This window comes from Camelus ferus, chromosome 17, assembly GCF_009834535.1.
Source record: "Camelus ferus isolate YT-003-E chromosome 17, BCGSAC_Cfer_1.0, whole genome shotgun sequence".
NCBI lineage: Eukaryota > Metazoa > Chordata > Mammalia > Artiodactyla > Camelidae > Camelus > Camelus ferus.
In genome coordinates this window covers 19,452,692-19,468,533 of record NC_045712.1, presented here as the reverse complement: position 1 = coordinate 19,468,533, position 15,842 = coordinate 19,452,692, and the positions used below count along the sequence as shown (strand labels likewise).

At 34.7% G+C, this 15,842-nt stretch overlaps 1 protein-coding gene across 4 annotated transcripts in view; it reads right to left on the bottom strand.

Moving 5' to 3' along the window:
• Positions 1 to 15,842, bottom strand: part of DENND6A (DENN domain containing 6A) — a 45,311-nt gene that overhangs the window by 9,124 nt on the left and 20,345 nt on the right. For 3 of the 4 annotated variants that reach the window (XM_032458228.1, XM_032458230.1, XM_032458231.1), the window contains 8 exons: positions 15,555 to 15,635; positions 14,391 to 14,496; positions 13,510 to 13,589; positions 12,039 to 12,101; positions 11,188 to 11,243; positions 9,235 to 9,357; positions 8,670 to 8,765; positions 6,620 to 6,714 (listed from right to left, as the gene is read on the bottom strand). In XM_032458228.1, coding sequence (XP_032314119.1) covers positions 6,620 to 6,714; positions 8,670 to 8,765; positions 9,235 to 9,357; positions 11,188 to 11,243; positions 12,039 to 12,101; positions 13,510 to 13,589; positions 14,391 to 14,496; positions 15,555 to 15,635 — 700 coding nt within the window. The remainder of the gene's footprint in view (positions 1 to 6,619; positions 6,715 to 8,669; positions 8,766 to 9,234; positions 9,358 to 11,187; positions 11,244 to 12,038; positions 12,102 to 13,509; positions 13,590 to 14,390; positions 14,497 to 15,554; positions 15,636 to 15,842) is intronic. The other variant, XM_032458229.1, reaches the window with a different exon arrangement.

The window sequence follows — 15,842 nt, the reverse complement described above, 5'->3', positions numbered from 1 at the left end:
AAAGTTTGTAAGTTTGATTAGGTCCCATTTGCTTATTTTTGCTTTTATTTCTATTGCCTTGGGAAACTGACCTGAGAAAACATTGCTACAATTTGTGGCAGAGAATGTTTTGCCTATGATTTCTTCCAGTTTTATGGTGTCATGTCTTATATTTACGTCTTTAAGCCATTTTGAGTTTATATCTGTGTAAGGTGTGAGGGAAGTGTCTGACTTCACTGATTTACATGCTGCTGTCCAGATTTCTCAACACCACTTGTTGAAGAGACAGGACCATCTTTTCTCCACTGTATATTCTTGCCTCCACTGTATATTCTTGCCTCCTTTGTCGAAGATTAACTGACTGTAGGTGTGTGGGTTTATTTCTGGGCTCTCTATTCTGTTCCATTGATCCACGTCTGTTTTTGTGCCAATACCACACTGTTTCAATTAGTGCAGCTTTGTAGTACTGTCTGAAGTCTGGGAGGGCTATGCCTCCAGCTTCATTCTTTTTCTTCAGTATTGCCTTAGCAATCTGGATCTTTTATGGTTCCATACAAATTTTAGGATTATTTGTTCTAGTTTGAAAAAAGTCCTGGGTAATTTGATAGGGATGCATTAAATCTGTACCTTGCTTTGGGTAGTACGGCAAAAATTTACAATTTTTTTCTAATCCAAGAACATGAGATATCTTCCATTTCTTTAAATCATCTTCAGTTTTCTTTATCAATGTCTTATAATTATCAGCATATAAGTCTTTCACCTCTTTGGTCAGGTTTATTCTTAAGTATTTTATTTATTTATTTTTGATGCAACTTTAAAAAAGATTGTTTTTTTACTTTCCCTTTCTGTTACTTCATTGTTAGTGTAAAGAAATGCAAGCGATTTCTGTATGTTGATTGTTGATCTTGTATATCCTGCTACCTTTCTGAACTCGTTTATCAGTTCTAGTAGTTTTTGTGTGGAGTCTTTAGGGTTTTCTATATATAGTATGTGATCTGCATATAATGACAATTTTACCTCTTCCCTTCCAATATGGATACCTTTTATTTCTTTTTCTTGTCTGATCACCGTGATTAGGACTTCCAATATACTATGTTTAATAGAAATGGTAAGAGTGGGCATCTTTGTCTTATTCCAGATTTTAGGTGAGAAGGCTTTCAGCTTTTCACAGTTGAGTATCATGGTGACCCTGGGATGAATCCAACTTGATTGTAGTATATGATCTTCTTTATGTGTTGTTGGATTTGGTTTGCTAAGTTTGCTGAGAATTTTTGCAACTACATTCATCAAAGATACGGCCTGTAATTTTCTTTCTTGGTAGTGCCTCTGTCTGGTTTTGGTATCAAGGTGATGGTGGCTTCATAGAATGACTTTGGGAGTGTTCCCTCCTCTTCAATCTTTAGGAAGAGTCTGAGAAGGACTGGTATAAGTTCTTCTTTGTATGTTTCATAGAATTCTCCAGTGAAGGCGTCTGGTCCTGGAATTTTGCTTGGAGGGAGTTTGTTGGGTTTTTTTTTTTTAAGATTCTATTTGTCCTCCAGTGAAAATGAAGACAGTCCACAGACTGGGAGAAAATATTTGCAAACAATGCAATTGACAAGGGATTAATTTCCAAAATATACAAATAGCTCCTATAACTCAGTAACAAAAAAAAACAGCCCAATCAAAAAAATGAGCAGAAGATCTAAAGAGACACTTCTCCAAAGAAGACACGCAGATGGCCAATTAGCACATGAAAAGATGCTCAACACTGGTAATAATCAGGGAAATGCAAATCAAAACTAGAGTGAGGTATCACCTCACACCAGTCACAACGGCCATCATTAAAAAGTCTACAAATAATAAATGTTGGAGAGAATGTGGAGAAAAGGGAACCCTCCCACTGTTGGTGGGACTGTAAATTGGTGTAGCCACTATGGAGAACAACATGAAAGTTCCTTAAAAACTAAAAATAGAACTTCCATATGGTTCAGCAATCCCTCTCCTGGGTATGTATCTGGAGAAAACTCTAATTCGAAAAGATACATGCACCCCAACGTTCATAACAGCACCATTTACAATAGCCAAGACATAGAAGCAGTACCTTTGTGCACCAATGGTGGGAATATAAAAGGAAAGCAGTATGGCAGTTTCTCAAAAAATTAAACATAATGACTATATGGTCCAGCAATTCACTTTTAGGTATATAGTTGACCTTTGAACAACATGGGTTTGAACTGTCCAGGTCCAGTCATACACATATTTTTTTCAATAAATATATATAGTACTACAACTTCTGTGGCTGACTTAACACACAGATGTGGAACTGTGGATACAGAAGGTCCACTATGGGACTTAAGCATGTACAGATTTTGGTATCTGTGGCAGGTCCTGGAACTAAGCCTCTGTGGATACCAAGGAATGACCATATATGAAAAGAAGTGAAAGCAGGAACTGGAGATATTTGTACACCCATGTTCACAGTATTATTCACAATAGCTAAAAGGTGGAAGCAAGCCAAGTATCCATCAACAGATGAATGGATAAGCAAAATGTGGTATATACATATGATGAAATACTATTCAGCCTAAAAAGGAAGGAAATTCTGACACCTGCTACAACATGGACGAATGCTGAAGACACCCATGCTGAGTGAAACAAGCAAGTCACAAAAGGACAAGTAAAGTAGAATTCCACTTAGATAAAATACCAAGAGTAGTCAAATTTATAGAGACAGAAAACAGAACGGTAGTTGCCAAGGGCTGGGTGTGGGGAGTGAATGGGAAGCTACTGTTGAATAGATAACAGAGTTTCAGTTTTACAAGATGGAAAGAGTCCTGTGAGTAGATGATGGTGATGGCAGCCCAACAACATACCACTTAATGGTACTTAATGCCACTGAATTTTACACTTAAAAAATGATTAAGATGGTAAATTTTATCTTATGTATATTTTACCACAGATTTTTTTAAAAAGAATGTAATTTTGATAATGCTACAATGTGAACCTTGAAAACGTTATGCTAAGTGAAATAAGCCAGAAACAAATGTTGTATGATTTCACATGTATAAAAGCACATAGAAGAGTCAAATTCATAGAAACAAATTAGAATAGAGGTCACTGGGGGATTCAAGGAATGAGAAGTTACTGTTTAATGGCTACAGAGCTTCTGTTTGAGATGATGAAAAGTTCTGGAAATGGATGGGGTGATGGCTGCACAACACTGAATGCATTTAATGCCACTGAATTGCACACTTAAAAATAGCTAAAATGGTAAAATTCTAATATATATTTAGCCATAATAAAATTTTTTTAAGGTATTAGTGGGGAAAAGTACCATACACACATTAAACTTAATGAAATCTTGCACTTCTGTTAAGACCTGTGCTCACAAAAGACCTGTCAGTCCCAGAAAGTCAGGTACTGTAGTCTTAACCAAAATTATTTAAGCAACCCTGGTGTCATTGCTCACAATGAATCACCTCTACTAACTGGCCAAGGACCAAACTGAGGACACTGACACTATCTACTATCCACTCCTTGGTGACCATTAAGGATCTATCTATAAAGCATAATGTTTCCATGCAACACAAGCACTCTTCTATAGAATAAGTGATATCTGATCATATGGTACAAATAATCTGGTGACAGAAATAATCAGAGAGAACACAGCACCTCTCCCATAAAGTAGGCGGCTTAAAACAAACTGTTGATATTCCATTTGTGCCATTATCCTCATTTTTGAAAAATAAACTCAAGAACTGTCCCCTCCTCTCCCTTGGTCCTAGGTTCTACTTCTAAATGATAACTTCACCTGCCTGAAGAGGGTTCTCAGAGCAGCAAGCATACTAACTGGCAAGACATCACAAGAAAAGAAACTGTAGACTGATATCTCTCATGGATAAAGATGTAAAAATCCTCAAGAAGTATTAGCAAACCAATAATAATAATGATAATAATGATGATGATGATGATAATAATAATAATAATAAAACTACACACCATAACCAAATGGGATTGATATAAGGAATATCCAGTTAGTTTAACATAAAAAATCAATATAATATACTGTGTTAATAAAGGACAAAAACCATATAATGATCTTCATAGATACAGAAAAAGCATTTAATAAAGTTCAACACAAATTCATTATCTTTCTCAACAAACCAGGAATAGATGGGCACTTCCTCAACCTGATAAAAGATATCTATGAAAAACCTACACCTAACATTGTAATTGGACCTGCATATTGAAAACTATAAAATACTGCTGAGAAAAATTAAAGAAGATCTAAATAATGGAGAGACATTCCAAGTTCCTGGATTGGAAGACTCAAGTGTTTTTAAGATGGCAATTCTCCTCCAACTGATTACATATTTAACACAATCCCTATCAAAATCCCAGATGGATTTTTTGCTTTCCGCCCACTTGGCAGATATTGACAAAGTAATTCTAAAATTTATATGGAAATGCAAAAGGCCTAGAATATCTGAAACAATATTAAAAAAGAACAAAGCTGGAAGAGTTATATTTTCTGATTTCAAAACTTACTGTAACATTACAGTAATCAAGATGTTATACTAGTGTAAAGATAACACATATAGATCAGTATAACAGAAACAAGAGTCCAGAAATAAACCCTTATGTTTATGGTCAACCGATTTTCCAAAAGGTATCAACGCAATTCAATGGAGTAAGGATAGTCTTTTCAACAAGTGGTGCTAAGACAACTGGGTAACCAAATGCAAAAAAAAAAAAAAAGATTTTAGACCCTGACTCCACATTATACACAAAAATTAACTGAGTGGTTCCTAAATGTAAATGCTAACACAATAAAATTTATAGACAAAAACATAGAAGAAAATCTGTGACCCTGGGTTAGGCTTCAAGTTCTAGATAAATGTCCAAAGGCCAATCCATAAAAGAAAAAAACTGATAAACTAGGCTTCATCAAAATAAAGTACTTTTGCATTTCAAAAGACACCATTAAGAAAGCAAAAAAAGAGAAGTCAAATACTGTGAGAAAATATCTGCAAATCATATGTCTGAAAACAAACTTGTGTCGAAAATAAAGACCTCTTATAACTGAATAATAAGACAAATAACCTAATTTAAAAATGGGCAAAAGTTTTAAATCGACATTTCATTAAAGAAGATACATAAATGACTAAAAAGCAGATGAAAAGAAGCTCAACATCATTAGTCACTAAGGAAAAGTAAATTAAAACCACCATTTCAAACCCACTGGGATGGCTATATTTAAAAAACAGGCAATATCAAATGTTGGCAAAGATGTGAAGAAATAGGAACCTTCATACACTGCTTGTAAGAATGTAAAATAGTGGGCCACTTTGGAAAGCAGTCTGGCAGTTTCTTAAAAAGTTAAACAGACTTATCAATTCATGCTACTTATCAATGATCTTAGCAAAAGTTCCTCTACTTACATTCCCAACAGAGAGCCTTTTCTCATTGGGAAAAGACAATAAACAGTAGCCTACTATATCATAATTAATCAAACAGTTTAGATTAATAGGACAAAACCAAGAAAGTAATTGTCAAGATTAAATTAAGATTTAAAAAAAACCCACCTTTTTGTACCTTCTCATAGTGATTTATCATTAAGACAGGATACTAATGAAATGACAGGGGACCATGACATTTAAAGAGTGCCATGAGTCAGACACTATGTTTAATCCTCCCAGTGGACAAAGAATTCAAGGCTTAAAGAGGATGTTCTGCCTAAGATTACACAGATGTGACTACCAAGCTAAGGCCTTTTGCTCTTTCCTCTATTTCATAAGACTTCTAAGGATTTCAGTGTAATATTGAGTCTAATATTTGTAAATAATATGATATAAAATGTTATTCTCTGAATCTAATATGTCTATGTAGATTTATTCCAGAAGGGAACTCTTATAAAATAATCATATTTTAAAGTAATGTTTTAAATATAATAGCTGTGTATACCAAAATAAAAGTCTTTAAAAGTAACACATCATAAAGTTATTAAAAAATATTCTGGATAGCTCACATCTCAACTATTTCCATAGGAAATTCAGGAATGTTCTCTGAGGAAATGTCAGCGGTACAGTTAAATTGTCATCTAGATTAACAAAATCGCCAAGTTCAGAATTCATTTACTCATTTAATAAATACTGATTAAACAGCTACCATGAGCAAGGCATTATCCGTCTTTTTTTAAGGAAAGCATAACTTTTTGACCACTTCCTTAATCAATACCAGTGCCACAGAAATGCATAATACTTCTTTGAGTCCTAGCTGAGAATTTTGGGTCAAAATGAGTAATTTTAACTTTCTGTAAGGTTTTACTCAAGCAAGGGTGGAAAATTCAGTTTAACTGGGCTTATACATACACAAAAAGTAGCTCAAATTTTTGAGGTTTTATTTTGTTATAATTAATTCAGTGTTTGCAACACTGTAGGTGCATTTTTTGGTAGGAGGACATGATGGATTACACATACAAGAACCTGTGTAGTTGGAAGTTATGCTCTTCTCCAAAGGCTTTTTTATTCAAGCTGCCTCAAAGAAGATTGCCATCAACATAATTAAAAAATAACCAAGAGATGAAAACAAAGGGGAAAAAATAAACCTGCTCATACACATTACACACTAAAACCAGAACACCAAGTTTATACTTTACCTGCAGGTTTAAGGTCTCCTATTCGAATAATGTGTGGCCAGTGCTGAAGTGTTTTCGCAAAAAAAGGGTTGGTTACTCCTAATATGACTGAGGGCCTACATAAAAACAAAACAAAACAAAAGTGAGAAAAAAAAATGAATGTTTCATCAGGTTACAATTTCTTCTGAGTGGACAATAGATAAGCTTTTCCTTTACTCTGTAAACTACGTATCAACTACATGCCAGGCACCATGTTTAGCACTGGGCATATAAAGATGAAAAGACATGGTCTTCTAAAAGCACACAGGAAAAAAGGTATACATACCCAATTATGAAGCCAGAAATTAGAGGACAGTGAAGATGGTATAAAATGTACAATAATTACAAAACCAAAACTATGTCTACCAGGGGACTAAGGATAGCCTCACCAAAGAGATGACATTTGCACAAAAACATGAAAGATGAATAGGAGCGTTCTGCCAAGTGGGTAAGGGAAGAAAAGGTGATGCAGGAGAATGAACAGTACGTGCAAAGTAATGAAGTGAGCTCACAGTCTGTTTGTAAAACTACATACAGTTCAGCATTCCTAAAGCACAAAGCAGGAAGAAGGAAGACTCAGAAATGAAAGTAGATGGGAAGATGCTGGCCAGATCATTAAGTACTAACTTAACATGCTAAGAAATTTAGGTATTATCTTGTAGGCAAACAGAAACTACTAGAGAACCAAGTGGAGGAATGCCATATCAATAAAAATGTACTTAGAAAGATCACTCTGGGGGAAATTTCGAAGGTGCTCTACAAAAAGGGTAAGGCGTTTGGGGAAAAGCAACAGCAGAAATGAGAAAGAATAGAGACAGTAAGACTAGGAAGAGAGCTTTTGAAAGAAGGTAACAAATGTTATGAGAGATATTTTAGGATGTTGAATTCACAAAATTTGGTAAAAATTCATGTGGGGCATATTAAGAAGGAGAAATTTATGACAATTTAGGTTTTTGGTAACTAAGTGAAAAGAAGTACCATTGATGAAAATAGGAAGCAGCATGGAACTAGTGCAAAAAAGGGGACAAAAAGAATTCAGTTTGAACATGCTAAGTTTTGGGTGACATTAAGATGTCCAAGTGGTAATATGGTAAAATAAACAAACAAACAACAACAAAAACCTGGATATATAGGTCTAGACCTTGCACAGATCTGAGCTAGGAAGATAAATTTCAGTCATCAGTATATAGGTGTTAACAGAGGTTGGGGGTACAGATAAGATTGTACAGAAGGAACTATCAGTCTGAAATCAGAACCCAGAACACAATACTGAAAAACACCCACACTTCAAGGGTTGGCAGAGGAAGAGAAGTCTGCACGGGAGACTAAGATGCACCACCAGACAGCCAGGTAAGAGGGTATCAAGGCTTAAAATGTTTTCAAGGTCAACAGATTAAATGTTGCAAGAAAGAGAAGGCAGGAAAAATATGGAAATAATGTGCCCACTGGGTCACACAGTGAGAAGGGTCTTGATGACTTTGGCAAGAACAACTTCAGTGGAGATGAAGAAATCAACCTGTTATAAACTGGAAAGCAACTAGAAAACCAACAAGTGGAGAAGGTAAATGGAAACTTTTGTTGTTATTCTAGAAACTTAGCTATGAAAAGAAGGTGAGTGATAGAGCAGGAGCTAAAGGGGAAAGGTAACATTTTTCCCCCTTTTTACTGACTGGGAAGAATTTTTATATGTTTATATGCTGATTCAATGAAGAGAGAAGGAAAAAGAAGTTATGCAGCAAGAAGAGATGCTGTAAGATGTCCTGAAGTAAGGAAAGAAGACAGACCTGAAAGTACAGTCAGACAGCTTTAATGACAATACAGTTTCCACTAATAAATAAAATCATCCAAAGAAAATAAGATACTGACTCTTGAAATGTTAAGTTATTACCAGCAGCTCCTCAATATTTCCTTTATAAAATCAATCTGCCAATAAGTTCAAAATTTAAACTTTTAAATTATTACCAAAAATAATTATACATAAGTTGATTATAAAGGTAATACTTGGTCAATGAATGTCATTTTGTTTACTCACGGGGCTTGAGTACGGGTGGTATATTCTTTGAATTCACTATCATGAATAGTGAAATAAGGTCGGAAGTCACTGAAGTACTTTAATGGAGAAATACAGCTGTGGAGCAAGAAGAACATGTAAAACAAAGGACAGAAATTAAAGGCTCTACTCAATAATTACAAAATATCTATACGGAGTTTACCCCAATGGGATCATTTATCTATTTCAATACATGGTAAACTCATTTCAGGAAACCAGAAAGACAAATGGAAATACGTAATGAGGAATGGCTCACTAAAAAAACACTGGACTCGAGGCAGAAGATGGGGTGAAATTCTGGCTCTATTATTCAGTAACTATATATGCCTTTTACTAGCCACTGACCATTCACGAAACTGGTACTTATCAAGTGCCAACTTAAGTGTATGTGAATGAAAGTGCATACTGCTCAGAAAAACAAAAACACTGTTCCAGCCCTCATGGAGCCTGAACTGATTTTCTCATCAATAAATGGTGCTGTAACGATGCAAACATCACAGGTGGAAAACTGCCGCAACTGTCACCACCAGGAACCAAACACACTCACTTAACAAGTGCCAATACAGTCTCTGAGGACTCCGACGGTGACGGTGCCATGACCACGAGGGGCTCACCCAGCAGCACCAGCTCCCAAAGCATCTGACTGTGGAGAAAGACGGGGCAGAAGCACCTGAAAGTTTTACACAGTAGAAGTAGTTACTTATCCAGCCTTGTTCTTTTAAGTTCTTATGTAATCATTCTAAAAACTTCACATTGATATACATTCTTCCAGCTATGATGTATACCTTGATCTATACACAAATTCTTTTAAATTGTGGTGATACATATACATCTATTCTTATTCACATAAAAATACACAGCAATTTTACTCATTCTCATTTTTACAAAATTAAATGCAATATACTGACACAGAATGGCTAACACATAATAAAAGCATATAAGATAATTATTAAATTATTTTACCATATAGTTGATCTATTTGATAGAATATTGCTTTGCTACTTCTAAATTTCAAATGTTTCAAAGGAAATAAGAAAAATTAATTTTCCAAAGGATGTTTACTGGATGTACTTAATTTCAAAGCCAATGCTTTTTAATACTAAAGAATGATGAGAACAAATCACAAGGGGGAGTTCTAATGTCAAACAACAGGATGAATTCTAGGCAGATCCTTTCCCTGAAGAAATGCTGCATGTTACTGTAAGTAGCTCTGCAATTAGGCAGGAGCCTATAGGACAAAACCCTGGTACATTACATAGCCTAAGTTACATTTGGTAATTTTTACTTATTTAGTAATTTTCCCCTAGTACAGTCACAATTAGAGAAAAAAAAACTACTTATCTATTTATAAAAATCATAACCAATCTACCCAGTTGCAAACATACACACATAAGAAAGAGGAAGGAGGGAAGGGGAAGGGAAGGAAAAAATACAAGTAACTTTTAAGTATAAAAATATGAAACAAATTTGTGAGATGGAAATTAGAGAAAGTTAATTTTAACTGTTAAAAGGCAAGAAGACAAATGTGAGGGAAGGGCAAAAAAACAAAAACAATAAACAGTTCAAGGATAATGCAAAGGAGCTCTTCCTCCTTCCTTCCTAAACAATTCAGTCCTACAGCCCAACACAATGCAGGGTAGGCATCTCTGCCAGGAGGGAAAGATTTTGGCCCAGAGAGGGTGTCAGGGCTTGTGTGAAATAAGGTATAAATCCATATGCAGGGCGTGGCTTGTTGTTGGGGCTGTTGGAACCCAAATGTAGTGAGAAAGCTGTGTATGTGTGAAGATGATCGGATTTGGGGTGACAAGAGCCCACGAAGCTTGAGGGGCACTGAGGGGCAGCAGGTACTGAGGGTCAGAGTCACATCGGGTTAAGGAGGTTGTCCATGGTAGGACGTGGGTATATGCATGGAGGAGTGGCCTGCAGTGAGGTGTAGGAGCACAAGTAGGGAAAGGAGGGCAGCCATATGGGGGCTGGCCAGGCATCAAGAGTCAGAGCACAACAGGGTGAAGATGGCATCCACATGGAAAGGTGGCCTAATGCAGGGATATAGAAGCCTGAGTGGGATAGTAGGTAACCATGTGGGGTCAATCAGGCATGGAGCAGAGCCTGAGCAGGGTAAGGAGGGCATCCATGAAGAAGAGCATTGCCATTTTTATTTCATTTATTTCTGAAGTATATTTAAATAAAGCACAAAGCTCATGACATTTCACCTCAAAATAATTTAAAATGCATCTCTAAAACATAAGTGCACTTTCTTACATCATCACAATACCATTCTTACACCCAAACAAAAAATAATTTGTTTTTACCATGTAATATCCAATCCATATCCAAATTTCCCTAGTAGTCAAAGCAAATGACATGTAGTCAGGGATGAACCATTGATTTATAAAACATTTTTTCCCCATTTCATATAAGAACATTCATTTTCTAAAGAAATTAACAGTATCACAAAGCAAAAGAGAAAAGGCAGTTAACAAAATTTTCTATTCTTTACCTGAAAAGATCCACCTCATGAACAGTAGGTAAAATAACAGATATAAGTGTGTCTCCCTAAGAGATAAAAAAGAAAAAATAAATAGATAAAATGTCACTAGAATTTACAGAAATTGATTTCTAAAATGTACCTATCTATCTCATGATCAATAAGCCATGTTGCTCTATTTATCTTTTAAGATTCTCTTCCTCCAGGAGCAGCCACAAAGAGAATGGGTCTTACCAGTCTCCCCTAACAAAGCAGAAGGTCAAGGATAACACAGATTCCACAGATAAAGCATTAATCCAGTAGTCAGATGTTAAGAGTAATTCTCAACTGTATGAAATACCACCATAATACTATATATATGTAACAGGCAAAATTAGTTTTCCTATTGCTCTCCATTTTTATTTAGTTCAAAGAAGAAAGGGAGTGCAAATACACCAGTTAAATCATTTCAAATGAAAAATTCATCCCCACCCACGAACAACTGTAGCTTTGGGAAAATGAAAGGCAATCGTAACTACAGAATCCTTTTGACTAAGCTTCCTAAAAACAGGGATCTGCTGACCATTATTCTAAGATAAGAGGTTTTGTTAGAATTAAACCTCGCTGAAAAAGATAGTTTTCTCCTTGCCCTCATAATTACAGTATAAATTCTGAGTTCTCCAGTGCCTACTAGAGAAAGAATAAAGAAAAACAAAAGTCTGAGAAACAGAAGGACATTTATTATCAATTCATTAAAAATTATTTAATGGGATATTTCAGTAATATTCAGAAATATAAACCCAAGAAACACTGCATTTGCTAGTTTAAAATTTCTGTTAAAGACAATATATATGCTGGATTATTCTACCACAGTGCCACACTACCTGCTGAGTTAACTGCACTATTTGAGTTGTCCCAGGCTTGTCATGACATGTGGGAATCCGCACCTGAAAGAGAAGAAATTAACTCTGGCTACAAAAGAATGCCCTTTCTATAACCGGTGAGTCCTGCGACAATGAGGGATCGAGGCACTCTATCCTGACGCTGAAAGAGTTAGCAATGCCTAAAAAGCCATAAAAACAAAAATACTTATCTGAGATTAAAAACTAAAGTCATCCTTATTTATTTTATTTTTTAAATTTATATTTATTTTTAATGTAATTTTTTTTTTTAATTTTGGAGGGAAGTAATTAGGTTTATTTATTTATTTTAATGGAAGTACCGGGGATTGAACCCAGGACATTGTGCATGCTAGGCATGCACCCTACCCCTGAGCTATACCCTCCCTGCTAAGTCATATTTATTTTTAATCACAGCACAAAGTAAATGAACCAAGATCTCCATACTCCCATACACAAAGAAATCACTAACCCACTGAGAAGCAAATGTGCTGAAAAACAGAAAAAGGACATCCGCTACATACCGCTTCTTGTTTATTATTCCAATCTTTGCTTCATTAATATACACACACCCAAACACACCCTGTTAAGCTTGCCAAACTATGGGATAAATCTCACAGGGGACCATGAGAACTCTCAACCCTGAGCTACTTCTGATAATTTCCAGGGAAAAAACAGAACACAGATCCTACAGAAATGAGCAAATCTAAAGAGAGAACATTGCCAAAAATAAGTCCAACTTGAAAATGAATTGCAAAAGCACTTAGAGCACATTCATACAAAGCCCGAGAGCAAAATGCTAATTCATTATATATTAAAAAAAAACTTAACAGAGAACAATACCCTGGGATGGACATGTTGGTCTGAAATTACACATTAAAAAGATCATTTAAGACTAAGAACCAATGGCTTTCCTAATTTCTTTTAAATTTTACTAACTCATATTCGATTCTAAGAGTGTTCTGCAATACCATCCATCTCTGGAGGGCCATACAGGTACACAATTCTAGGAGGTGGCATTCACATTCACATGTATTATATAAGAACGACACCATCATGCAAACTCTACAGGATGAAAATGGGACCAGTGACCCTTGGAGTTGTGTGACTAATGGTTCTGTACAATATGATGAATTGTGGTTTCTTTATAACTCATCACATCAGTGACAAACAGTGAAAGCAATACAGGGTTGAAGATTATTAGGAAGTTAAAAAGCAAAACTCATGGGTTGGGGAGGGTATAGCTCAGTGGTAGAATGTGTGCTTGGCATGCATAAGGTCCTAGGTTCATTCCCCAGAACTTCCATTAAAAAAAATAGATAGATAAATAAATAAATAAATAAAACTAATTACACCTCCCCATCAAAAAAATTTAAAACCAAACAAACAAACAAACTCATGTGTGAACTTCCCAGAGTTCTTTACAAAAGGAGACAAATGAAATATAAGCTATTACCTTCATTACTACCCCCATAATAGGCAGGTGTAATGTTTTCCCTGGCACTGGGGCAGGCCATCGATCAACATCATTACAAGCTGAAAAATACAGTAAAATATTTCTTTGTATAAGTGGAAATAATAAAATATTTAAAATGGAACACTAAAAATAATAATTCTGCTTTTGCTTTCTATAGAGAAGAAAAAAATACACTGGAGACACAACATTGTAAAATGATTATAAATCAATAAAAAATGTTTAAAAAAAACCACATGAATAAATTTTAAAATAAAAAAAAATACACTGGAAAGGATGAAAGATAAAAAGTACAATTATTTAAAATAACATTTTACCAGATACACACACATGTTCTAGGATATAAACTGGTTAACACATTTTTTTGAAAACAACAAAATAATAGGTTTAAAGGGAGCTTTCCTATTCATTTATTATCACTGAAGTTAGCTACAAAAGCACACCACCTGGCAGAGGTCTTCTGTCTGGATCAGGTGACATAAGGATTTCTGTTTAATAGTACCCTGAGTATCAAAACTGGCAACTCAATATTTGTTTATTATTATCCTAAAAAATAGGCACCATCTATGTTGCAAAAGGAGATAATAAAAGATAGTCTTTGATGACTAATAGGTGAAGATGCCAGGAGATGTAGTAGTTCTACATCTTACACCTACCACATAGCCCTTAAAATTCTTTTTTTTTTAATGTTCTTTTTTATTTGTCATTTAAAAACAAACTTGGAAGAAGCAAAATCCAAAACTTGCTCTTTGCCTCTTGCAACGTAAGCCTTTAAAATTCTTAATTTTTTTTTTTACTCATTTCCAATAAAAATTTTAAAACTGCTTCATAAAGGTACCTGACTCACACAATGTTTAACTTACCTGCTTCCAGATAGGGTTCATTCTTTTCAAAATACTCTGGTGCTATCTGTTTGAGCACAGTGTGAAAAAAATGAATATAAGGTAGTTTGCTGATCAAAACCAAAGACTGGAGGGAAAAAAGAAATAATGTTTAAAATTTCCTTATGATTATAATTTGTTTGCCATTTCTTATATAATCAATTACTAACAAGCCAAATTCAGCAAAAAGGATGGATTTTAAAACAAAAAGGCTCTTACAGTGGATGGTTAAAAGGAACATAAAACTACCAGTGCAGAATACAAAAAAGGTTAACCTTATTACTATATTTTAAGAGCATAAACACATTATCACAGATTTGCCTGCTCTCCAGGAAAAAGAATTTCCTTTAAACAGACTAATGTCATGGATAATTTCCAAAGCCTAGCTACTATTATTGTCAGCAAAGCAATATTAGGAATTAGCCAGATGAATTCTTCCTAATAAGGAAAGTACACATTGTGATGCTTTTTCAAACTAAGATCTATGACTGTTACATTTCAGAGTTCAATGATCATAGCCACTTTCTCAGAAACTGTGACTTTACAGCTTGTGATCACTTCAGATACAGATTATGCGCTGTTTCTTTTAAAAATCTATTTTTCTTGAAAACTACTTTTTACCTTTCCACCAAGCATCAATTAGTGGTGAGGGCATGTCCTGGTTACAAAAGGTAACCTATTAGTTGGGATTAAACTGGAACTAACACACACACACACACATATATTTAGAAACAGAAAGATTGTACATTTAGAGTGGGAACAGTAATGACTAAGACGTTGAGCAAGTATATTTACTGGCTCTTCAAAAAAAGACACTGTAGGCTTTAAATAGTTGTGACTATATTACAATCTATTCTTTCCCTTACTCTAAAATATGAAAATTAAGCAAATTCTTCTGAGTTTTAACAGTTTCATAACAATAACTGTAACTTACTGTCAGGAATCTAGCACAGAGAAAGGAAAGGCAAAATTCAACAGGAGTTAAAAATCTAAGGGCAGATGTCTCTAATCTAAAAAAAAAAAAATTTTTATCTTTAAACATACTAGAATTTATATATCAAAGACTTTAAAGCCTGTTCATTCTAACAATTTCTATTCTTCTAACCACAATGTAAAAATATTTGTATTAGTGCATATGAAAATTACCTTCTGAAAGTAGCCTCTTTTTAGAGTTTTATCTCGAACTTGTCGGAAATACACATATCCATAAAAATAAGCAGGATCCTTCTATGAAAGAAGGGACAAATTAAATATATATATATATATATATATATATATAGCCATCCTTTATTAACAGCAGGTTCCTTTATAAACCCAAACTGAGATATGAGGAATATGTGAAGAGCTAATTATTGTTTTCCACCAATGGAAACAATATTGACAAAATTACCAGATTAAAAAACTGCCAACTTGCCCGAAGATGAAATAATCATA